This window comes from Sus scrofa, chromosome 14, assembly GCF_000003025.6.
Source record: "Sus scrofa isolate TJ Tabasco breed Duroc chromosome 14, Sscrofa11.1, whole genome shotgun sequence".
NCBI classification, from domain to species: Eukaryota; Metazoa; Chordata; class Mammalia; order Artiodactyla; family Suidae; genus Sus; species Sus scrofa.
The window spans coordinates 89569997-89595601 of NC_010456.5; the positions used below are offsets into that span (position 1 = coordinate 89569997).

The following is a 25605-nucleotide window of genomic DNA, read 5'->3' on the forward strand; positions in this document are numbered from 1 at the left end:
GACACAGGTGGGCTCTACAGAGATGTGAGATTAGGTGAGGTTACAGGGAAAGGGCAGCTAGTTGAGAATGTGTATGTGAAAAACACACGTCTTTATACTTAAAGTTATCTATGCACCCATCCGTAAAGGGCTGGAAACAGCTTCAAAAACTAAATATGGAATACAGTAATCCTTTAAAAATTACGCCAAAACTCTTTTAAAAGACAAAATCACAGACATGCTGTCAGGTACCTGGAGAGATCTGGTTATTCTAATTGTCCTGAAACTAAGAAAAACCAAACAATTGTGCTGGGTTACATCATTTTCCAGTGACAGGTAACAAGAAACAGACGGTTTTGTGAATTTTTTTTTTTTTTCTGGAACATACTTTCTCTTGGCACTGAATGTCAAATTTGTCCTTGTCTAAATAGCAGAGTGGGAAACAAAGAAGACAATTCCCTTTTTATGAAAAATGAAAAAAAGAGCACCTCAGAATAGAATTTTCTGTATTGATTCTCTGAAAAAGTAGAGCCCTAACATTTGGACTTTTTTTCTGTATAGACATTTCTTTGCAATGCTCACATGGCCTGGCTCAGTTCCACTGCTTCCCAGTGATTTGAGTTCCTATTGAGCCCAGAGTTTAGAAAACTCAGAATACAAGGCCTGGATGCCTATCTGGTTCTTCCTCTCTTAAATCTCTGTTACACACAGCACACATCTTTGAATGGGCTAAAAGCATCCTTCCATAGCTGTGGACACTGACATGGCCGGAATGCTCACTTGCTGTGTCATCAAAGCAAAAATGTCCCTAGGCTGGAGGAAGCTGTTGGTTGTAAGGCAATGCTCACTATATCTGGAGGTTTGTAATTTCCGAAATGTTCTCTCAACTATATACCTTACTTAAATTAATGATTAGGATGAAATTCATTTTTTGGCTTGAAATCTTCCAGTTGAGTAAGTAGTGTCCTTTATAGATTTCCTTTAATGAAGGAGTTTCCTTTATAGATTATCTTTGAAGAATAATGGAAGACAAAGAACTTAGAAAACCAACCATAAGAAGCTATAAATCCCCATAAAAGTCAATCTTCCATGATAATCAGGTCAACACTGCTAGCAGCGTGGAGGCTACATTTCAAATCCTCCATCTCTCTACTTCCCCTCCTTCAGTCGTACTCTCATAGAGCATCACTGTTGACCATCTGGGAGGCTGGGCATCTGTATGTGCATAGTTACTTTGATAAAGGGGGCTTCAGCTCCATCACTGATTGGAGACCTAATGCTCTGTGGGCTTCTTGGTAAAGCACAGCTCTGTGAGGGCAATTATAGGGGCTATACAACTCAGACCCTAGGGTTAAAGCAGAATCACTGGAGCCAGAGGTGAGCCAAACACCCTTATGGGATAATCAAAGCCCTAGCATCATGGAACTTCTCACATGGTTGGCTCAATAGGCGTGGGCAGTGGAGCCTGGTGAGCTCTGCAGGGTGCTGCTCAGGCCTCATTTGGGGCCCCCATCTATATTGCTCTTTGTCTTTCTTATTCATGTCTCCTCTCACCTGTAACCTTGGCCGTGACCTTAGACCTATGTCTAAGCAGAGGCCCAACTTAAGCCCCACTCTCTGCACCGAGCCTGGCCCCTTTGTCCACCCAGTTTCATCCAGTCAAGGTACTTCCATGGGACAGTGGCAGGGGTGTGAAAGTCCGGAACTGTAGAAGGAGCAACTTAACTGGTTCACGACTCCCACCCCAACCCCACTTGTTACTTATGCCCAGCCACCACCAGAAAACCTGGGGAAAAGATTGAGGAGCCTTGTGTTGTCTCTTTATTATTTCAGCATCTTTCTCAGGAATCTTCAAGGATAAGACCCCCAACATGGATAATTTTAAGTTAGCCCAGCGATCTGAGATAAGATACTCTTTCTCTAAAATGCATTAACTCTTCAGGATGATTGAAGCACTTTATTACCGTGGTTACTCATAAATTAGCACATAGCAGATATATAAGTTTCTGTTTATCACTGCATATAGGCCGTAAGAATTTAATTTTTTTATTTTAAGATAACTGTAGATTCACAGGAAGTTGCAAAAAATAATACAGAGAGGCCCTTTTCAGGCTTCACTTTAATTCCCCCAATGGTTACATCTTACATAACTATAGTACAATTTCAAAACCAGAAAATTGACATTGGTACAATATGTATGCATAGTTCTCTGTCATTTTATCATATTATAGATTCTTGTAACCACCACCACTCTCAACATAGCGATTATTTTTATTACCACAAAGATATTTCTTGTCCACCGCTTCATGGTCATGCCTGCCCTCTATCACTTCTCATCATCTGTAACCCCTGGCAACTAATGATCTGTTTCTCATCTCTACATTTTGTTATTTAGATAATTTTCTGTAAATGGAATCCTAGAGTATGTGGCCTTTGGAGATAGGTCTTTTTTACTCAGAATAATGCTGTTGAAATCCATCCAAGTTGTTGTGTGTTTTACATGCTCCTTTTGATCGCTGAGTGGTATTCCATGATGTGGATATGCCAGAGTTGGTTTAACCCTTTACCTGTTGAGGGAAATTTGGTTGTTTCTCATTTGGGGCCATCACAAATAAAGAAAACAATTTATATTTAATGTAATTATTAAGATATTAGGATATCGGTCTGCCATTTTATTTTTTGTTTCCTATTTTTCCCTCTGTTGTTCATTTCTGTGTTTTTATCCTACTTACTGTTGCATTACTGAAAGGTTTGTTAAAACTCTACTTTGACCTATCCATAGTATTTCCAAGGTTTTTTTTTGGTATGAATTCTTTATATAAATTTTAGTGGCTGAGGATCACAGTAGACATACACAACTTATCAGAGGTGACTGGTGTTGGGATTTTGCCAGCTCAAGTGAAGTATAGAGACCACAATTCTTTTATATCTTAAAGTCTTCTTTTAAATCTTTAATTGTCTGTAATCCATATCTATCATTTTCTTAAATATTTCCTCTATGCACATTAAAAAGAAAACCACACACCAAGTATTTCCCAAAGTCATTTTCACACACAGATGATCTAAAGCAAGAGCGGCAAAATGAATTTAAGAAGCAAGTCAGTGGCTTGGCCAGCATCGGAGAGCCTGGCTTCCAGAATATTCCCCTTGCCACTCTCTTTCTTCTCCTAACTGAGGGCTTTTCTTCTTCAGAGTTGCTTATTCTTGTTAGCTGATTAGTCTTCAGGTTTTTGCCATAAGCTACTCTAGAGAGATGTAGAGCGAATCCTGGGGATGGAGACACAAGAGACCAAGGCAATTACTCCAGGTCACGGAGGCAAACATAGCAAGGGCAGAGGTCACATAGGGATCACAGGGGTCACCTAGGTCATGCTTGGCTTTCAGGAGAGTGATGACTGGGTGAGCATAATAGGGTTTTTGTTCTGTTTGAGGAAAGAGAGACCCTTGGTTTTCCTATCAGGTGTTCTGGAGCCTCATACACTCTCCAGGAAGTAAAAGTGATTGTGGGATTTTAGGTCCTGAGGGAATGCGAAACATCATCATTAAACCTTTCCTTGACAGAAAGATAAATAAAATGTAGAGAATGCCTCCTAACAGTTCTATCTCCCATCTTCACTGCAAACTCCTGCCAGGGTTTCCTGAGGAACGAGGGGTCTAAGGTGAATGTATCATGAGGCAGATCAGAAGCCTCTGCCCATTTATTTCTCAATCCTGGTGATGTTCAGTGCACTTAAAACCCCTTCCTAAGATGAGGCTCTAGGAATGAAAGCTTCATAAAGCACCTAAAGCACCTAGAGACCAAGGATGGCAAAAAATGTCCTCCTGCATGCCAACCACTCAGCTGGAGGTAAACCCGGGAGAGGTGCTGGACAGAGATTCTGAGGACCAAGTGAGTCGGGGAAGTGGCCACGATGGAGCAGGAGAGGGGGTAGAGGGGCATCCTGTGGGTCAGACTGAGATCCTTTGTAGGGGCACAGGGAGATCTTTTTCCTTAACTTATTAATTCTAAAGAAAAAGTCTCTCGAGGGGGCAAAATGGAAATGGGCAGTGTCCAGATAACTAGCCCTCACTTTCCCTTGGGCTCAAATGTCCCTGCATGGATTCTGTACTTCTTCAGTCAGAGATGAAGTGGCTGAAATAGCAGGATGGCTACCTCAGGGACACGCTCGAGGCCTAACTTTCTAGTCAGGATCCTGAGCCTAAGACTTGACATCTCATCATGCACTTCACAGGTTCTCCATTCATCGTCTTCTAAGAAAAAATTTTGGACGTTAAATGAAGGAAAAAATGTAAAGGATGACAGTCAGTCCTCACAAGGATGTGATGAAATGGGTTCTCATATGTTATTGGTAGATATATAAACAGCTGTAAACTTTTTATAAGCTACTTGATAGCATGTATCACCAATTATTTTAACACACACCCTTTAATACTGTATTTGCAGTGATGAAGATATACCAAGGAATTAATGTGAAATATTTAAAAAATCTTAATCATAAAAGTTTCATCATAAGACCAATTTCTATTAGTGAAAAAATGGAACTAACTTAAATGTCCAACAGTAATTCACAGTTATGTATATTCATGTTTAACCATCTTGCAAATGTTTTAAATCATGGTTATTAAGACCAGGTAATAACATGGGTCTCAAAGCAAGATAAAAATCATATGATGCTATTATTTTAACTATGTCTACACGTAAAAATAACTAGTAGGGAAATCTATCAATATTATAGCTGGCTTACACTGTAGAATTGTGGATACTTTAAGTTGCTATATTTAAGACTATGCGGTAGTCTTGTTACTTTTATAATAGAAACATTTACTAAAGAGAAAAACTAAAAAGGGAATTGAATTTATATCTTCAGAGATTTAAAAAATATGATAGTCATCGCAGCTAAGCATACAAAGGAAAATAAGCAGTGAGGGGGTGAAGAAATGAAGCACACTGTCTGCTATGGTTTATAACATGAAAAAGAAATATCTATCTCTCAGTGCTTTCTCATTGACCATTTCTCAACTTGCTGCAAACACAGGAAAGCTTTGATTAAAACAACTTAGAATAGATTTACAAGGAGATCCTGCTGAATAGCATTGAGAACTATGTCTAGATACTCATGTTGCAACAGAAGAAAGGGTGGGGGAAAAATGTAATTGTAATGTGTACATGTAAGGATAACCTGACACCCTTGCTGTACAGTGGGAAAAAAAAAAAAAAAAAAAAACCAAACCCTTTCCTAAAGGGATCCTCCTTGACCCCTTTCCCTTAGGCAGTATGAAGGTGTGTGTGAGTCGTACAGAGAAGAGAAGGTTCCCAGCTGTTGTGAGGACCAGCTGTACCACTGTCATTTCTGCCAACAGATTTGGGGTGACAAGGGACACTGTCCAGAGTAGTATTTCAGCTTTGAGAGGTAGCAAGCTCTAGTTCTTAGAGAAAACTGACTTCTACTGAGTACTTAGTCTGTGAGCTGTTTGAGGCACACAGCAACCTCTAGGGGCTGGGCTGGCATTATTCCCACTTTACAGAAGAAGGAACAAAAGCTAAGTAAAATGCCCAGGGAGATGGCAAGTAAGAAGCAGAGCTGCCTTTGTCCCAGATCTGTCCAACTCCAGAATCTTTTTTTTTTTTTTTTTTTTTTTTTTTTTTTTTGGCTGTGCCAGGCCAGCCCTGGACACCACTAGGCTCTGATCTAATGTCCTCAAACAATGACGTTATGCCCTGTCGTCTTTCAACCAGTCTTCCCTACAGGTCGCAGAGAGCAAGACAAGCTTTCCCCCATTGGACACAATCCCTGCACCTAACACAGTGCCTCATAAGGTATTTATTTATTGACTGCTCCAACGCATACCTGCACTCATTCTTCCCTTATTCCACAGGGGTCCGGAAAAGCATTGGACATAATAAGATGGGAATGCAACCTCATTCATTCAGTCAAGGGCTTGCAGGTTTAATCTAGAAAGCTCCTAGAGCAAATTATGCAAGTACAGTTAAGAGGGTGGGATTGCTTTGAGCCCAAGATGTGAATGCCAATACTTAATAATAATCAGCTGCCCATTTCCGTGGCTCAGTTTTATTTCCTTCCCAAGACTAGATGTCCATCTTCCTCCTACCAACACATACTCTGAGATGCCTGATTTTTGAAGCCCTGATCCAAAGCATCCCTACAGAACAAGCTTCACACTGGGGTGCTGGCAGTTTGTCCTAAAAAATGTGTGATAATGAGACTAAGAATGTGACAGCTCTATCAGCTGCCCAGGCCACAAGCTGTAGGCAGGAGAGTTTGGGGGCAAAATGAGATGGATGGCTCTTTCCTGACTCATTGTGCCTGTATGTGTGGGTGTGTGCATGCAGACAAGACAGAAATGTGCAGAATGGCAAAGAACTAAAAACCCCTCTGTCAACAAAATCACAAGCCAGGGAAGTAGGGAAAGGTATTTTATGGGCTTGACTGCAGCAGCTGTTGCAGTAATGGAAGAATCCCTCAGGCGTCTGAGGATGCAGCCCATTGTCATCCTCCCTCCCTCCATTTTCCCTTCCTGCCTTAGGGTCAGGGTCCCAGGTCACCTCCATTCTTCCTGGGATTCCTTGGCCGTGGAGTTAGGTGAGGCCAAACTGGAGAAGATGGCCCTTCTCGGTCCTGCCGTGGCCATGCTCTTGATTTTGTTCAGCTTGTCCCGGGCCTGTTGGCATTTTTTCAGGCAAGTCCAACACAGGTCTTTCTCCTCCACCAGATATAGGTTTTCCAGCCTCTTGATGGAATCTATGAACATATCAGACTCCTCTGCCTTGGGAAAGGGGTTTCGCTTTACGTTGAGCTTTTTCAGCTTGGGGAGCTTGGAGATGCTGTTGGGGATGCTGTTTAGCAGGTTGTCATGGAGCGCCACCTCATGGAGCTCCTTTAGAGCGCCCAGTGTGGTGGGCACACTGTCCAGATGGTTCAGGCCCAGATTCACGGTGCGGATATTCTTGAGCTGGTTGAGCTCCACAGGCAGCCCGTTGGTGGTCAGCCTGTTGTTGCTGACGTTGAGGTAGAGCAGAGTGGTCATCTGGCCGATGGACTCGGGGAGCTGTCGATGTAGTTGCTGTGCAAGTCCAGCCACCGCAGATTCTGGAACTTGGAGATTGAGTCAGGAATCTTCCTGATCAAATTCCGGCTAAGGTCGAGCTCATCCACATCAGTGAGTCGCAGAATACACTTGGGGAAAGTGGTAATTCCCATCTTGCTCAAGTCGAGGCGTTTTTTCCCATCGAATGTGATCTTGATACAATTCTTGGCCACACTGAGGGTGATCTTTTTGCCCTTGGGGGCTTTCCCACGCTTGGCCATGTTCTTTTAGTAGGGGAATGTGTTTTAAGTATGCTGTTCTGATCAAGTGGTGATCAGCTTGAGGAAAAAGTCACATGAAACTGCTAGAAGATAGATTCTGATAAGAAGAGAAAAGATATCCAGTTAGGAGATGGCATAAGGGTACTGGACTCCCCCCACCCCAAGTCATGGTGCTTCAGTCTTTATCGGTTTGAGGAGATAAAGAGGAGAGGGGAGAGAAGTTAGGCCATCAGCAGAAGTTGCCTAGCCAAAGATCTTCAGCAGATTGAATGCCCTCCACACCTCAGTGCTCCCAGATGTAAACTGGGAGGTTCAGGTTGGCCTGAAGGATGCTCATCGCCCTTCTGGCCATGCCATTCCCTGACTTAGGAACCTCTCCATCGTCCTGGACTTTTTCATGTTCCCCCTCCCAGGTGTGGGGGTGCAGGGGGTGTATGTCCTAGATATCCACCATTTCCCAGAGGCTCTCATAAATATAGTCTTTCCCTAGCGTTATCTTCTGAGTTCCTGGGGTGAGACTGCTGGTTTTCAGAAGCAACATAACCTGGATATCAGGGAATAAGGTAGGAGTTAAGAATGACTTGTGTATTACATCCCTCTTCACCCTCCGACACAGAGAAACTAGCCAGGCCTCGGCCACTATAACTGCTGAGCAATGAAAGAGAAGTCCTAACTTTTCCTACAAGTGGGAGGATGTGCCGATGCCATGGCCAGGAGAGTCAGGGGTAGGCAGGGAGGAGCCTGGAAGAATGGAAAAGAACGTGGCCTTTTTCCACCACCTACCCCCTGGTCTCCTTTTCATCACATCCTTCGCACTGGAATTCAACTGTAGACTCCTCTGCACCGATAGGTGTGGTAAGTTAGGACCGCCTCTACTGGTGAGGCAGAGGTACAGAGTAATGGGTAGGTTTTGGCTCGGAATGCCTGCTTGGAAGTCCAGTTCTGTCACAAACAATTTTCTGAAGTTTTCCATGCCTCCATTTCCTTGTTTGTGAAAATAGCCCCCTTTTAGGACTCTTAGGGAGTATAAATTATCTAAATTATAAAGAGCTTACAGCAGTGCCTCGTACATAGTAAAAGCTTGCTTAATGTTAACTATTAAATGTTCCTATCAGGAACTTTGCACATACTAATTTTAATCCTCTTAAGATCCAGTAAGATCCGTAGGCTTATCTCCGTCATAAAGAAGAGAAGGCTGAGTCTCAGGAGTAAGGAAGGGCTGCAGCGAGGAAGAGGATGCAACCGGCCTGCCTGTTGTAGAAGCTCTTCTCTTTTCTCTAAATTGGTGCCTCTGGCTGGCTGATCTATTTCGGACCAAACTCCCAGCCTGGATAGAAGCATGCTGTCAGGAGACAGATGCTCGCACTGCCTCCGTTTCCTGGCAGGGATTGGTGGGAGAGCTATGCTGCACTTGCTCTACTTCATCATCCAAGCCCTTTATTAGGAACTGGGTTTGTGTAACATGTGGAGCGCCAGCAGTCAGGCTGTATAAGCCTGCCATCACATGTTTTCCTCATACAGTAATCCTTTGTGTCAAAGGGAGTAGGTAAAAATGCCCCCCACCTGCTTACTCTAAATCCTGCTCTTGCCTCTTCTAATGGAAGGTCAGAGTGTCCCACCCTGTGCAAGTTCTACTGGGTCAGAGCCTCCTCAGATGGATGGAGGCCTCCACGGTAGCCCTAGGGACATTGTTAGAAACAGGGAAGGTTTCAAATCAATAGTATAAACTTCTACCTTCAATAAACTAGTAAAGAAGAGCAAAATAAATCTAAAGTATGTATAAAGAGGAAATAATAAGGATAAGAAGAAATTAATAAAAATTGAAAGGATAAAGACAGTAGAAAAAAAATCAATGAAAGTAAGAGCTGGTCCTTTGAAAGGTTTAATAAAATTGATAAATATCTAGCCAAACTGACAATGAAAAAAAGACATAAATTATGAATATCAGTAATTAAAGCGAGGGTACGGCTAAAAACCCATAGACATTAAAGGGATAATAAGGGACTAGTACAAACAACTTTAGAAAAACACTTAGATAAAATTGACCACAAACTATAAAATCTCACCCTAGAAGAAGTAGACAACCCTTAAAAACCTATATTTATTTAAGAGACTGAATTCATAGTTGAAAAACTTCCAAAAACCCCTCCAGCTTCAAAATTTTTATTGGCAAATTCTACCAAACATTTAAAGGTAATGACACCAATTTTATACAAAGTTTTCCAGAAAATAGAAGAGAGAGCAACTCCTAACTTGTTTTCTGAGGCCAGCATTACCTGATACTAACATCACATATAGACAATATGAAGAATAAAAACTATAGGCCAATATCCCTCATGAACACAGACATAAAAATTCTCAACAAAATATTGGCAAACTGAATCTACAGATATATAAAAAGAATAATACACGATGTCCAAGAAGAAATGCAAGGTTGGTTCAGTATTCAGAAAGCGTATACATTAATGTAATACATTAACAGACTAAAGCGAAAAAATACATGATCGTATCAACTTTTGCTGAAAAAAACGTGTGACAAAACTTAGCATTTATTCATAACAAAAACTCTCAGCAAACCAGTTATAGGAAGGCTCTTTCTTAACCTGATAAAGGTCCCCGCAACCAAAACAAACAAACGAACAAAAACCCTATGCTTAATGTAATTGGTGATAGAGTGCCTTTTCCTCTAAGAACAAGGAAAGGAGGTAAACTTATAATTCTTATTAATATTATTCATATTATACTGGAAATTCTAGCCGGTGCACCGTTGTAAGAAAAATAAAAGGCATACCGATAGGAAAAAATGAGATAAAGCTATTCCTGTTCATAGATGTCCTGACTTCCCACATAGAGAATCCCACAGAATTTAAAAGACACTCTTGGAACTAATTAGTAAGTTTAGCAAAATTGCAGAATACAAAGTTATACACACAAAAAACCACTGAATTTATATATACTAGCAATTAGCTATTGGAAACTGAAATTTGAAAAATAATAATGCTCAAAAACTTGTGTATTTCATATAAGTTAAAAAAAGTGCAGGATTTGTATGATGAAAATTACAAAAAAAAACTGATGAAAGAAAACAAAGATCTAAATAAGTGAAAAAACATAGCATTCCTGAATTGAAAGAATTAATATAGTTAAGATGTCAACTCATCCCAAATTGGTCTAAAGATCAATGTGATTCCAACAAAAATTCCAGCAGGATTATTTGTATATATGAATAAACAGATTCTAGAATTTATATTGAAAGGAAAAGAAACTAGAAATCCAAAACAATTTTGAAAAAGAAACAAGATTGGTGATATGCTTCCTAATTTTAAAACTTACTGTGTAATTACATGTGGTATTGGTGAAGGGAAGAGTATATACATCAGTGGAATAAAAAATAGAGAGTCCAGAACTAGATCTACATAAATATGTTCAAAATGGTCAATTGTTTTTGACTGAAGTTCAAGAGAAATTCAATGGAGAAACAATAAACTTTGCAACAGATTGTGTTGGAACAATTGGTTAACCATTATGCAAAAAATATTGAATCTCAAATTAATTCAGAATGGATCACAGATACATAAAATGTAAAACCATAAAATTTTTAAAAGGAAGTGTAGGAGAACATTTTTATGACCTTGAGATAGGCAAAGAATTCATAGAAGAAAATATTGACAAATTGGACTGCAGCAAAATTTCAAATTTTTTCTCTGTAAAACAAAAACCCATATACAAAACAGGACTAGTATCCAGAATTCATAAAGAACTCAAGGTCAACAGTAAGAAAGCAAACAATGCAATTTAAAAAAAAAATGCTCAAGAGATTTAATGAGATATTTCACTAGAAAATTATATGGATGGCTAATAAGCCCACGAACCACAAAAAATTGTTCAACATCATTAGTCACTAGGGACTGAAATAGTGCACCTCACCGCCTCCCAAAGGCAGAGGCAGCTCTAGGCCAGAAGGAGCATGCTCAGCCCCACCCCCTTCATGCTTTTCCTCAGGGTCACTTCACCTGGCTGGGACCCTTGCCCTTGGCTGAGGAGGGTAGGATGTGTTGTGTGGCTTAGGGTCCAGTCTGAACTCTCTAAGGTGTGAGAGCCACTAGAAGCAGACCAGTGCCGGGAGCCCCCAAAGACCAGTGACATCCCTTTTCTCATTCAACTACGAATGGTCAGCATCCTCCTCAGATCTGCCCAGTGGATAGGAGAGTAAATATTGGCAAAAGAAGTGTGAACAAATGACCTTTCCATACAACTAAAACTGGTTGGGTGGCCTGTTATAACCAACTCATAGAATCCTCAAGTATCAGCATGGGGTCAACCCACACAAGGGAATCTGGCAATTATAAAGAGAAAGAGATGTAAATAGATAATCAGATGGGTGGATCAATAGATAGACAAATAGATGGATAGACAAATAATAGATTTCATTTCATAGGAACCGCTTAGAAACCTAAATGGAAGCAACTTCTAAATGTACTATCTTTTGTCTGTACAGTTGTTTTTTATACTATGGAAAAACTGGACCATTTGGTTTGACTTTAATTTCTAATTAATTTTTCTATCTAGTCATTGTGAATCAAACAGCATGGCGGGGCACCCCGTGGATAGCTAAATTAAAAATGTGATGGCAACTTATATTTTAATGCCATCGAAATATTTGCAAGCATTTTGAGTTGTGAGATCATTATCTTCACTATGATACTAGATGTATCTGGTGCTTCGCACTCATGTATCTTTATATTTTTAAGTAAGACTGACTGTATATATATCTGATATCTTTAAACATCTTGCTAACACGATCTCGCAATAATTACTTCACTCTTCATTGATGCATTGAGAACAGGACGAACATATCGTAGAACTGAAACACCAAAATCACTGCCATTCCACAGCCAGCTTCAGAGCAAGCTTTGTGTTATATGGATGACAAATATCTTTTGCCTAAAGGAGAGCCCTTAAGGGGAAGTAATGCAAAGTTCCCTCAATGAACTTACTCATTCAAAAGTCAGTATTCTCTCTTCTGACGCTTGTGAGACCCATTCACTACACAGGTAAGAGGCCAGCCTCACCTCTGCTGTGACTCCCCACATGTCTTTAGATCATTCCCTGTGCCCTTCATCCCTTCCCAGAAGCCATGTGGATGGATGGAGACTTGGCTGTTCACTGTGGGGCCATCTGTGGAGTGGTTGTGTCAAGTACCCCCGGCCAGACCTCCAAAACAGGCACTAATGTTTGACTCAGCTATAGTCTTCACTTGGGGAAAGAATTACCATTTGTCCTTTTTTTTTTTTTTTTTTTTGCCTTATAGGGCCACACCCATGGCAAATGGAGGTTCCCAGGCTAGGGGCTGAATTGGAGCTGCAGCTGCCGGCCTGCGCCACAGCATAGCAACGCGGGGTCTGAGCCATGTCTGTGACCTTCACCACAGCTCATGGCAATGTCAGATCCTTAACCTACTGAGCGAGACCAGGGATCGAACCCGCATCCTTATGGATACTAGTCAGCTTCATTTCCACTGCACCGCAGTGGAACTCCCCCATTTGTCTTTTGACCACTCTGGGCCTGCAGCTGTGTGCTCTGCTACTTGCTTTATAGCATTACCTGATTTTTAGAGTATAGATTCACTGCAGGTATAGACAAGAAGTGTTTCTATTTTTCCACTACTGTCCCCAGGTGTGTTATGTTGAGTCCCTCTTTCCTGTGGGCATAAAGACAGATTACTAGTGGGGGAGACAGACTAGAGGCAGGAAGATTTCGGTTCAGCTCATAGCAATACCTTCACCAGACACTTTGCAGCATTGATGGAGAGAATGACGATGACAGGCAGAACATAGATACAGGCAGCAGGGGTGGACTCTTTCAGGGACCCCACATTTATGGGGTTTTCTGACATTAAATTTGGACATGCTTCGTAATGTCAAGAGGCCACCCACCACCATTCACTCAAGTGATATATACCAAAGTAACTACTGCAAGCAAGCTCCTTTCTATATCTCATAATCTCCATAGCAATTATGTAAAGTATCAATCCTATTTTTAATATAAAAGATTTCAGCCTCAGAGAAATCAAGTGACTTCCCGAAATCACACAGACAACAACAGCTCAGCCCAAATCAAGCCTAGATGTATAATCCCAAATTTTATGATCTTCTCACTATACTATCCTGCCTCTTTTTTCCTCCAGTTGCCTTTGCTTTAGCAGTAGGCAATGCCTCATCCTGGGGGGCACATTGCTGTCCTCCACTGACTCTGAGGAGAGAAAGGCATTCTGGGGAATTCTAGCTCTCCCAGGGCAAAGCCACCTCTGTAAGTGAAAATTAAGGCTGCCTGACCCCTACATCCCCAAAAAGGCATATTGCCAGTTTTGTGTCACCTATGGGCTCTCTCAGCCTGGAACCACAGAGTTCTCAGATTCTGGTGACCAGATGCTGGTTCAGGTCCATTCTTTTTTTTTTTTTTTTTTTTTTTTTTTTTTGGTTTTGTCTTTTTTAGGGCTGCACCTGTGGCATATGGAGATTCCCAGGTTAGGAGTCAAATCGGAGCTACAGCTGCTAGCTACACCGCAGCTCATGGCAAAGCTGGGTCCCCCACCCACTGAGCAATGCCAGGGATCAAACCTACAACCTCATGGTTCCTAGCTGGATTTGTTTCCACTGCGTCACAACAGGAACTCCATCAAGTCCATTCTAATTTAGCCTGGTTAGGCAGGGAGCTTCGTGGGGCTTATCTGCAAGTAGTTTACTGGGAAATGGAGCGCATTCTGGCTCAAGCAGATGCCAATTCAATGGGAGTGGGAGATGCCATCTTTGGCCCAAGTCTCTGCAGGGGTCAGTAACACACATGTCCCACTGACCTCTTGGAGGGAACACATGCAACCTGGGGGTCCCTGAAGAACCATTTCAGCTCTGCTCATTGTCTGTCACCCCCTTCCCAGGGGCCTATGCGTGAGATACTTGTTTTCATAGATACATGCATGTATGTATATATCTGAATATAACTGAATAATACAAATTTTAAAGACATTTTAATAACATTAGTGGAGTCATTTAAGTGTAAGAGCTTGAAGGCTGACAATGAGGGGGGAGAGGAAGAGAGGAGGGGGACAGTTTAAAGGGTACATGCAGTGCCACCAGCCAGTTCATTTACCAGGAATGTGCCCCCAAGTGGGCGGTGACAGAGACAGGAATCTGTCCTTCCTCCACCCCACCACTCCCCACTAGCCCCCCATGGTGTTAGCTCCTTGTCAGGATACCCTTTTTCATCCAGGGTCTCCCTGGAGCACTAGCCCACTGCACCCCCGTGTGCCCACCAGAGAAGCCGGCCCTCTGCTTCCCTGCATTGAGGGGGGTGGCTGCCGGCTGTGCAGTGGCCCTGGGAGGTTGATTTTCAGTGTGGGCGCACTTGAAAACCTCACACTTGTAAGATGCACGTCTGCAATTCCCAAACAACAGGCTTTCTCCTTGGGGGGGGGCACCACATGATGCTCTCCACCCCCACACCCCCCAACACAGGCATATCCTTCATAGCCCTCAAAGGCCCTTCATGCCTCCTTTACAAAGCAAGTGCCCTCCAATTTGCCATTTCAATCAGTCCTTACAACCCTCCTTTAAGGTAGAAATATTCCTCCCACCCAAAGATAAGGGCCTGGGGGGGTGGGGGGGTGTAATATCGTTTATCCAAGTTCACTGTGCTTGCATTATTCCAGGGCTCCCGAGTGGGATGTTCTTCCCATGACATCAGAGTTGCAGCAGACAGAATGTCTGTATGGAAATTTTCGGGTTCACTTCATTTGGCAATTATCTGGTTAATTGGGTCAACACGGAGCCAAGGATCTTATATTATGCATGTGTATCTTGGTCTCCCCCTATTATTTACTTCTCAGTCCTCAGCACCAGCGTGGCTCTGCACATGTGCTGCCTGGGAAGCCTTTATCTGTCAAACTGCCCCCTTCCCCCTAGCGGGTAATAAAAATTCAACTTTTATTTGGAGCAAAAGTTCCCAGGGGGTCACATGGCCGAATAACAAAAGATGATGATTTCTTATTGGTTTAATAGCATCTATTTTATAATTCTGAGTCTACTCTGTTTTAATTGGATTTGTTAAAGGAGCAAAAGGGACTAGGTGCCTTACAATTAAAATAAAACATTAGGACTATCAGTTTAACAGACTAGAAATGACTTGTTCATCAACCAACACATTCACAGTACACAAAGCAACCTCGACACCTAGGAAAGCAAAGAAGCAAAGTCAGTCCTGCCACTTTAAACCCCAAGAGGCCAGCATTAATTCAATTTCAGCCAACTCGGTTTAAGCACTGCTATTGCCAGACAGATGTGATTGCATTTTCTCCTCACAGCCGAGGCCCCTTGCAGATAGGGAAATAGGCTCAGAGAAGCAGCTTGGGCTTGGCCAGGCAAAAAGCACAGGGGCTTTAGAGCCACATGGGTTACCAGCCAGCTCCCCATTTACCTCTCAGTGACCCTGTACAGGCTGTGGGGCCTCACTGAGCTTAGCACCCCTTCTGTAAACTGGCTGCTGTAAAGTGGCTGCTTCTGCAGGGCAGGGTGAGGGTGAGTGAGGGCCTCTGAGGCCTTTGTTGTGACTGTGTATGGGGAAGGGGTGGGGGGAGCAGCAGCAGCAGGAACAGGACAACAGCATAGCTGATGACACTAGGGCCAGGACTCCAGGATTCCAACTGGGTGGAAACCCACTTCGGACCCCCCACTTGCCAGGGCAGCCCTGCATCAGGTGCAGAGGTTGGGGTACTTCACCTTGAGGCACATGGCCAGTCACCTGGGATCGCAGAGTTGGGGCGGGGGGAGGGGACAGTTCTCTAATGCCCTGTGACATAGTGCATTCTTGCGCATCATGACGCCATCCAGCCCCAGTGAGAGCTTGCTGAGGAGCGGACACGGTGCAGACGCAGGTGTACCCTGGTGATGTGCAACTGGCGGGCTCCCTGGTGTGGTACCCGGGCTGCGGTAGGACAGCCCCTACAGGTGACCTTGGAGCTGAGACTTGAACACTAAGATGATTAGCGGGAGGATTTGGGAAAGAACATCCCTGGAAAGGGGTATACAAAGTGCAAAGTCCTAACAGTGGGGAGGAGCTTGAGTGTTTAAGAAAAAGGAGATGCAGGGGTGGCTGGAGCAGGGACAGCAAGGGGAAGGTCGAAGAAGAGGGCAGAGGGGACTTTATGAATAGGTGCGTTACGTGTATTATCTCATTTAATCCATCTACCCCACTGAGTGAAAGCACTGATCCCCAGAGCACGTCGCTTGTTGAAGCCACATGCCAGTCAAGGAAAGGCAGCAGCTGCTTTGCTCACTTGTCTGTGGGCTTAACTCCACATGGCTTTTATATGAAAGTCTGACTTGACAATGTCCTGTGAAAATTTGGCTCTCTGGGCCTACAAGGAAACTCCTGACCCATCATGTTTGTGTTTTCCAGACACTACCCTAAAGTTAGCTGGATCCTGTGGGAACTCTCATCCTAGTTCAGGTCAAGCCCATCCTTAAGGCACTAAAAAGAAGGCATGTGTGTTCTCAGACCTTGCTCTGGGGATTGAGATGAGTTCTGTTATGAGAGACTGGTAGAGAGCTTGAAAATTGAAAATTGGTAATGAACTGGCAATGAACTGAAGGCTGGCCATGGATAGTACCACAGGGTTGCCCGTCACGGCACTGGGAGGGGCGCGCCTTGTTCAGCTGCATGCCTTTGTTCCAAGGGCACCGGGGACCAGGAAATGTTGCCTAGCTTGATGATGACCCACCCAGAGGATGGGTGGAGGGAAAGAGCATGAAGTCCTTCCCTTTCATTTGCAATGACAAGCAAACTGCTCTGGGCAGCAGTGGGAGACCCTTGAGCCCTGAGAGGAAGCTGGAGTCACCAAGCACCAGACCCTAAAAACCAGCATGTAGACAACTGTGGGGCTCAGGCGCTTGATAGAGCAGACAGGGGCTGCCTTGGCTTCTGCCTCCCCCCTTCCAGGCTGAAGCTCAAGCCCACAGTCACCCCAACTTGGGGACTAGTCACAGTTGTGTCCCTCCCTAGCTGTGTGACTTTGCACACATTTCCTGACTTTTCTTACGCCCCATTTCTTCACGTGGGGGAAGCTGATAGTTAGTACTTGGTTCATACGATAGCCATACAGTTTGTAAATGTATTGAAAACCTATTTCGTGCCAGACTGTTTAAACACGTTTAAATTAGTCTCCTGTCTTCAGACTGTGCATACGAATTATATTGACCACCTACTCTAGGCCAGGCATTTTGTAGACATTATAAATAATTCTTACACCTGCCCATGTATTTATTGATTTTTTATCTTTACTGGACAGATATGGGGCACTTGAGGCTCAGAGAGGCTAAGTAGCTTGTCCAAAGTCACAAAGATTTGAAGTAAGTGTGCCTACCTTTACCTGTCATGTAAATAGGGACATGAGTGAATTCCATAAAGAGTCCCTCCTTGCAAGACCCAGCCTAGCCTAAGACTCAACCACTTGTTAGTGGGTTCCATGACCTGGATCCCTTGTAGAAAGGGTTTGCCTCCAGACTTCTCAAAAGACAGACTGTGCTCCAAACCCCAGCATAGTCAGTGGTGATCAAGTGAGGTCTGCTGAGGTTACCTACAAAGGCTCCAGCCTCCTGACTGAATGAGCACTACAGTTTCCTTATAGGGGTAACTGGGTGGGTGAAGAAGCAGTTTAAACGCTAGGCTCTACCTGCTTGTAGAGCAGCAAACAAAGCTCAAGGAGTTGCAGACTTTTGACCCCAAAGTCTCCTGGACTCCCACACTAACCTCCCAAGCTTACCGGTGGCCCAGAGGCCCCAGAACACTCAGCTGGGTCCCCAGCTAGCTGCCCTTCCTGCCTGGGGCTCACAGCCAGCTTGCTCCTTTCCTAAATAATGAATTAGCTGGCGTCTGGGGTTTGTAAATAAAACACACCAGGAGAACTGGCATTTCCAAAGTCGCTTACTCAAAGGGGAAGAGAGAAGAGAGTTTGAAGAGGTTGGAGTTTGGCAGAGTTAAAATAAATGCAACCAGAGGAAAACTTACCCGTTCCTCCCAGGTCTTCCTCCTCAACTGTGAAACTTTGTCACCAGGCAACAAGACTTGGGACCTGGAGTTCATTAGCATAATCTCGATGCCAGCCTGTAAGGTGAGAGAACCCAGTGCTGAAAGGGTCTCCAGGACACCCAGACACCCAGCAGGCCCGGCTTGCTGACCACGCAGAGGTCCCTGGGGTCCCTGAGACTCACAATGGGCTTCCTCCTGGCCTCCCCCAGCAGTGCCCTGGGGATTACAGCACCAGGCTGCATGCTTTCCCCGGTGACCGCCGCCGGAAGAGGACGTTGCTAACAGAGGGGAAAGGCCACGTTTGCTCTTTGAATGGACAAACTCCTGCTGTGGCATTGAGTTCCATGAAATATGTTCGACTTCCTTGTAGCTTGCCCCAGTACTTCTTCCTGCTCTTTAGTTGTTGAGAGAGCTGGCTTTTTATCTGTTTATTTGAATTTAATTATTTCTTGCAGTTTTCTCTTTATACCCCCTTTTCACTATTAGATCAGAGTGACTACAATGTTCATGAAAATCAGACATTCTAGAATCATTTTTTCTTAGCTGATACGATGTCATTCAATGCCGACATGTACTTTCTGAACCCGACATTTTTAATGAATGCGCAATACCGAATCATGGGGACTTTGTTTTTCCAGTTTGGTACTATCGTGAATAAGGCTGAAATGAATGTATCGGGGCACTTATTTGTTGTTGTTGTTGTTTTCAGTTTCTTTTCCCTTACATTAAATTCCCAGAAACGAGAAATTTGACAAAAAGGTTAAACATTAAGATTATGCAAAAAATAAAATAACATTGTAGAAAAGTTAGAAGATTCATATATAGAAATAAAAATATAAAAACACTCTAAATTGTACTACCCAGGTCAAATTTAAAGATAAATAAAATGATTAGTAAATAAATGATTTAAAATGCAAAATGAACCCAAGTGATAAAAATTTGGGAAAGTACAAAAGAGCAAAATAAGAAAGATTAAGAAATAAAAATGAGGAGTTCCTATCATGACTCAGTGGAAGCAAATCTGACTAGCATCCAAGAGGATGCAGGTTCGATCCCTGGCCTCGGTCAGTGGGTTGAGGATCCAGCATTGCCATGAGCTGTGTTATAGGCCAGCAGCTACAGCTCCGATTTGACCCCTACCCTCGGAACCTCCGTATGCCTTGGGTGTGGCCCAAAAAAGACAAAATAATAATAGTAATAAAAAAAATAAAATGTAATAAATCATTAAATTAGAAATAGAGTTAACTATAAAAATTTTAAATATGTGAATACCACCGCTGTTCTATTCAATCCAAAACTAAATAAAAGAGATCTTTTAATTTAGACAATAGATTTAAAATAATGATCAAATAAAGGTAAAAAGAAAATTAAAAATTACCTGAAATCCTACAACTTAGTGTATTTCTAATTAGAATATTCAAAAAGTACCTAATTTAAATTAAAAAATAAGTAATATGAAATCTTAAAACACAGATAAGCAAAAAATAATACAATAAATATTTTAAGGGAGGAAATACATGAGAAAATAAACACATTTTAAAATGTAGATATGTCAAACATTATAAAAATAAAAGCCACTATTTTCAGCATTTAGAGGTAGCTTCATGTATAAACCTCCAGAATTTCATGCATCTACAGTATCAGGTTTGTGGCATGGGTGTGCAATAATAATTTGGCAATTTTGCTAATGTTCATTTTTAACTCCAAATATACACAAATTACCCATTTGTCAGGTAATCGCCGTCCAATCCAGCCATAACAAGGATTTTTGTTATTTTTTTTTTAATTTGTTTTTGTTTTCTTTTCTTCTTCGGAGGAAAGCATTTGTTTTCATAGTCAAGGTCTGGGGTCAAGGTGTGGTCCAGCAGATGCTCTGCACAGCCCAGTGTGCTGGGCATTCACGGTGCCTGCCCTGCCCTAGGCCTTGTGGCTCATGCATACCCTCGTGTACTTCCCTAGTTTGCATGCCACCTCTTAGCCCACCTCCATTTCCACATCTGAAGATGGAGATAATAGCTACTTCATCAGATCTTTGTGAAAATTAGACAATAGACAAAAAGTCTTTGTAGTTTGTAATGCATTAGACAATTATTGTTTTTCTGCAAGATTTCTACATGTTAGAGAAATAAAGACAGGAAGTTATAGTAGAAAGTCTCATATTCTGTCAACACAGGAAGAAATCTCTGGTTTGCAAACATGCCTGTCTATTCATGGATTTCTCTTGACCTACAACCTAGATTTGAAAACTAGGCCAACCCAGATTTGCTTTTAAGGAGGGAAAAACATAGATTTGATTAAAAATGAAACAGCATGAATAAAAATCACCCCTCAAAACAAGGAAGAATTTGAACCCAGCCTAACTCTTGACCACATGCAGAGTCCTGGTTGAAGATAGTGTCCCATCTCTGGAAGTTATCCAGAGGAGTTTAGACACCTGTTTGGGTGGGGGTGAGGCTGGTAAGGTGTCCTCTGTGGGCCCACTGTGCTAGGCCACCTTCAGGTTAGGTGGAATGATCTTCCTAGTCCTCAGCGACTTTGAATTCTTCCCTTCTTCTCAACCCCATCCCAGAGGGCCTGGCCTCTTGCCCAATAGACTCCATGGCAAACCCTGAGGACCTTTGGCATGACAGAGCAGGTGATCTGATTCACAGGTGGCACAATTTTTCTAAGATCTTACAGCATTCTATTGGCAGAACCAGGCAGGTCTTGACCAAAAGCAAGTCTTCACTTTTACACCATGTTCTTCTTCCTCCCAGAGTGAGAAAGAACCAAGCCTGCTCTAGGATAGCATCATTATCCACTAGAACTATGCCCCTTGAGGGAGCCTGTGCCCACACCTGTGCTAACCTTTTCCAGACCCCTGACTGCACTTGCCCCCAGCACTTCTCTCTGACAGATGCCGTTAGCCATGTTTGAAGGGTGAGGTAAGGGCAGTTCAGAGCAGTCAAAGTGGGGGGGGGGGGGTCAGGATTTGAACCCAGGTCATATTGACTCCAAAGCCAGTGCTCTTTCCCACGCTGCCTCCCTTAGAACTTAGAAGGGCTTTAGGAAACCAAGAGCCATCTCTGGTACCTTGTTTAATATAAAACTTACACTATAATGATGGAACAATGTAGTGTATCACCTCTTAAAGAAATACTTTAATCACTAGATATTTACAAATTTCATATAGAATTTTGTAATTATATTTTTTAATTATTTTTATTGTTTATTACTTTTATTTTTATTTTATTTTATTATTTTTAATTTTTAATTAATTTTATATACAATTTTGTAATTGCCTTCAGATAAACATGATTTTAAAAATTTTTTTGAAAGAGAACTCACCTTTGCTTACGTGTCTGGGCAGTATTGGTAATGGTGTCGTTTCTGATGGTAATGAAATGATGGATCTTCCTTGAGCTCATAGCTGATGAAATGAGGAGGTGCTTTTATCTTCTGCACACAATTCCACTTGGTGGCAATGTCACAAAAGGCCACTGGTAGAATTCTAGAACTCTTTCAGAAAAGGAAAAAAAAACAAAAAACAAAAAAAGCAGAGGCTGTCTCTCTTTTCCTGGACCCTATCAGACACATTTTTCTCCCCTATCCCTACTCCACTGTCAAACTTCTAAAATATAGTAGCAAGATTAGCAGGCTTTGCTGTACCTACTCCACATCCTTGTGGCTCAGCGCCACATCCTCAGAAAGATTCAGAGCACATTCTTTTCAAGGTGGTGACCTTCACTGTCTCTAGCCTGGACTCTGCCCTTGTTTATAGCCTTCAAAGTCGTTTGCCTTCTGGAACTGGGGTAGGTGGCCAGGCTCACAGACAGGGCAAGAAAACCAAATCTTCACTTGAGCCTTTGCAAAAGCTAAAACAATAAATGTGGCCATATTTTTCCTGTTTGTTACTGTTATTGTTGGCTGGATAGAATGGACCCAAAAGATGATTTCTCTACTGGAGGGGAAGGGTGAATCCCCTCCTGGGAGTTGCTTTCTGTTTATAGAAAATATGCCCAGGAAGGTATTGAATGAGGAAGGTTGGGGAGCCTGGGACAGATGATGTGATGGTAATGCCATGATGGGAAGATGAAGAGGTGCTGCCCCTGCTGGGGCTCTTAGGTGGCCAGGCCTTGTCCACATGAAGGCCTGAAGGACCCTGGTGCCGCCCACATGGATGAAATGTGGGGGCAGGATCCGTGGGTACCTGAGAGGACCGAGGCCGAGGGCATGGCTGGAGAGAGGCATGACTTGGTTTGGTTTGGTGGAACATCCTGAGCAGGAACCTAGTTTGGGGAACAGAAGGAGACAGAGAGGAAAAGAAAACAGAGCTGGAAAAAGAACCAAGGGACACTCCAGAGACTGAGGAACTGAGCTCCACAAATCCCTGCTGAGCAGAAGTGGCATTTCTCATGGAGAAAGTTCCTTTGCCACATCCTCCCCAGCGCCGCATCTTGTGGCACTTTAAAGCTCTTCCCTACCACACTGCTCAGAAATGTGTTTCTGTGGTTTAATTTGTGTTTCTCAGTTGTATTCGTAGAAACATAAATGGTATAGCCTTTTAAGAGGACACTTTGGCAAAATGCAGCAAACTTGGAAATTCTCATAGTTTTTAGCCTAGTGGTACTGCTGCCAGAAGTGAATCTCATGGATATGCTCACAACGATTTGAATAGTAAAATTGTTATGAAACCGAAGTCTCATAAATCACAGAGTTATGTCCAGAGGTGAGCACAGAAACATCATTTCTGAGGACAAACCTGGCACGGGGGTGGGCTCAACCAGCTCCCATCTGTATGTACAATGATGTCCCGCGGCTGTGGCCACAGGGCAGTGTGAGCCGTGTCCACTGCCCAGTCAGGCCAGGGAAGCAGTGTGAGACCTGCACAGGTAAGGTGATCCCACATGTCAAATTAATTTTTTTTTCTTTTTTTCATTTTAGGGCTGCACCCAGGGCATATGGAAGTTCCCTGGCTAGGAACTGAATCAGAGCCACGGCTGCCAGCCTGTGCCACAGCCACAGCAACGTGGAATCTGAGCCATGTCTATGACCTTCACCACAGCTCATGGCAACACCAGATCCTTAACCCACTGAATGAGGCCAGGGATTGAACCTGTATCCTTAGGGATACTAGTCAGGTTCATTACTGCTGAGCTACAATAGGAACTCCTCAAATTAAAAAACAAAAACAAAAACAAAACACCATGTGAGCATACAGATAGGCACATGGCTAAAACTATTCCAGAAATAAACTGTAGCTACTTCTTGGGTGGGAGCAGTAGTTTGTAGACTCATTTTATATTTCATGACCTTCCATATCATTTGCATTTTTAAACCTCACATAAACTTACATGTCAATCAATATATTATACTTTCATATATTTATTCACATGTATTTTGTTCACATGGGCAAAGAAGGACAAGACGTGGCTGTAGGAGATGCAGTGTGGAGTGTAAGGCCCCAGAGCATGCTTCTGTATGGCCTTGGGACTTCTCCAGGGGACACCTTTCAGGCAGCAGCATATTCTGACATCAGAGCAATGGTGACTGCAAGAACCCAGCCTTCAGGAGGACAGGGTGGGGCAAGAAGAGCTTGGGAAATAATCTTGCTGCCTTGGGAAGTATGCAGTTCTCCTGGAGGGCCTGGAAAGTCCCACCTCTCCCCTCGTTCATGCCTTGAGATATTTGGTCACCACTATCACTTTCTGTCCCACAGGAGATACCCCGGCTCCGACAGGACCATGCTGCAGAAGTGGCAGGTACAGTGACCCCCTCAGAGGACTCTGGGTCTGAGGAAACCCTCTGGGAATGCAAATCAGCAAGCAGCTCAGGCTCCAGTGATGAAGAGAGAAAGGAAGTAGATGAATCAGGAAGGATCTTATTTTCTTAATTTGCTAAAATGTCCCAAATATTTCCCTGAAAGGATTTCAGTGATTAAAGGTGATTCTTGAGTCAGAGTTTGAGAGAGAGGGAGAGAGAGAGAGAGAGAGAGGTGTGTGTGTGTGTGTGTGTGTGTGTGTGTACAGAAGCCCTGTGTGCACACATGCTCCATCAATGAAGGAAGGTATGCATATATGTATAAACAAACACACAACTCAGGAAGGCACCACATTCATTTCTTGTTCTGGGAAGTCACACGTGGCTTCCAGCCTGGATGAGCTGACATGCAGCCTTGGGTTCTCAGTGAAAGGAAGAGACTCAAGAGAGCCAGTCCTGCAGATCACTCTGCAAGCGGAAAGTAGCTCTCAGTCACTTACATCCAACATCCTTTCCCAGTAGCAGGCCAAGGAAAGGAGAGACCGCAGCATGTGGTCCCGTCGGAGATGATGGCTATACTGCACTGCTCTTTCACCAGTTGGCCTTGGTGCACTCTTCCCAGTTACAGTCCCTGTCTCCGTTTGTGACTGTGCATCTTAGAGCAGAGGCCCTAAGAGCCAGTGTTACCCAACAGGCAGGGTCAGAAGAAAGTCCCTAAAGTCCCAGGGGAAGACAGATCGCTCAGTCTGCTGGTGAGGCCTCCTTCCTGTGACCGCAAATCCCCCTCCCCCGACCCCCTTGTTATTCTAATCACTTTTGAGTATCACACCTAACAGTTAACACAAAAGAATGTTCTAGCCTCAGCTTGGACTGCTGAGCTCTATTTTTTTTCTGGCTGACTTTGCTCCCTGACTCCATTTGCTTCAGCTTGTGTTGGAGTCAGTATGGCCTCCCCAAGTCGGCCCAGCTCCACGCACAAGGTGCTTGGGGAACAGCGCCCTTCTCTGAGCTACACAGGGAAGGGCTCCTGCTCAGGGCTGGGTCTTGGACCCCCATGGCTCTCCGGAAGAAGCTGGCTGTGTTTGATTTGTCCCCTCTCTGTCTCTTCTGGTAGAAAAGGGACATCAGCAATTTTGAGTATCTCATGCACCTCAACACCATGGCTGGGAGGACCTACAATGACTACATGCAGTATCCAGTGTTTCCCTGGGTCCTGGCCGACTACAGCTCGCAGGTATGTGTTCACGTGGTCAGATCCTGTGGCTTTCTGACCCTGACCACCGGAGCACCCAAAGTCACACAGAGCCTCTGCAGCAGGACTCAGTCCATCTGGGCCTGAGGGCCACTCCGGGCTCAGCCCCTCACCTGTCCAGCCCCACCTGGGGTTGAACCAAATGCCTAGTACACTAGCTAACATGTGCCCCAGAGGGTTTCCTGGCTCACTCGCGATCGTGAAGGCAAAAGACATCTGCGAGAT

General features: G+C 43.5%; 2 protein-coding genes across 2 annotated transcripts in view; one reads left to right on the forward strand and one right to left on the reverse strand.

Annotated features, from left to right (window-relative positions):
- Positions 1 to 25605, forward strand: part of WDFY4 (WDFY family member 4) — a 279361-nt gene that overhangs the window by 216635 nt on the left and 37121 nt on the right. The window contains 2 exon segments of the mRNA XM_021073024.1: positions 24088 to 24130; positions 25243 to 25362. Coding sequence (XP_020928683.1) covers positions 24088 to 24130; positions 25243 to 25362 — 163 coding nt within the window.
- Positions 1915 to 19483, reverse strand: LRRC18 (leucine rich repeat containing 18). The gene is given in 4 exon segments (XM_021073023.1): positions 1915 to 3246; positions 6545 to 7049; positions 7052 to 7404; positions 18369 to 19483. Coding segments are annotated over 3 exon segments (783 nt in total). The 5' UTR covers positions 7308 to 7404; positions 18369 to 19483; the 3' UTR covers positions 1915 to 3224.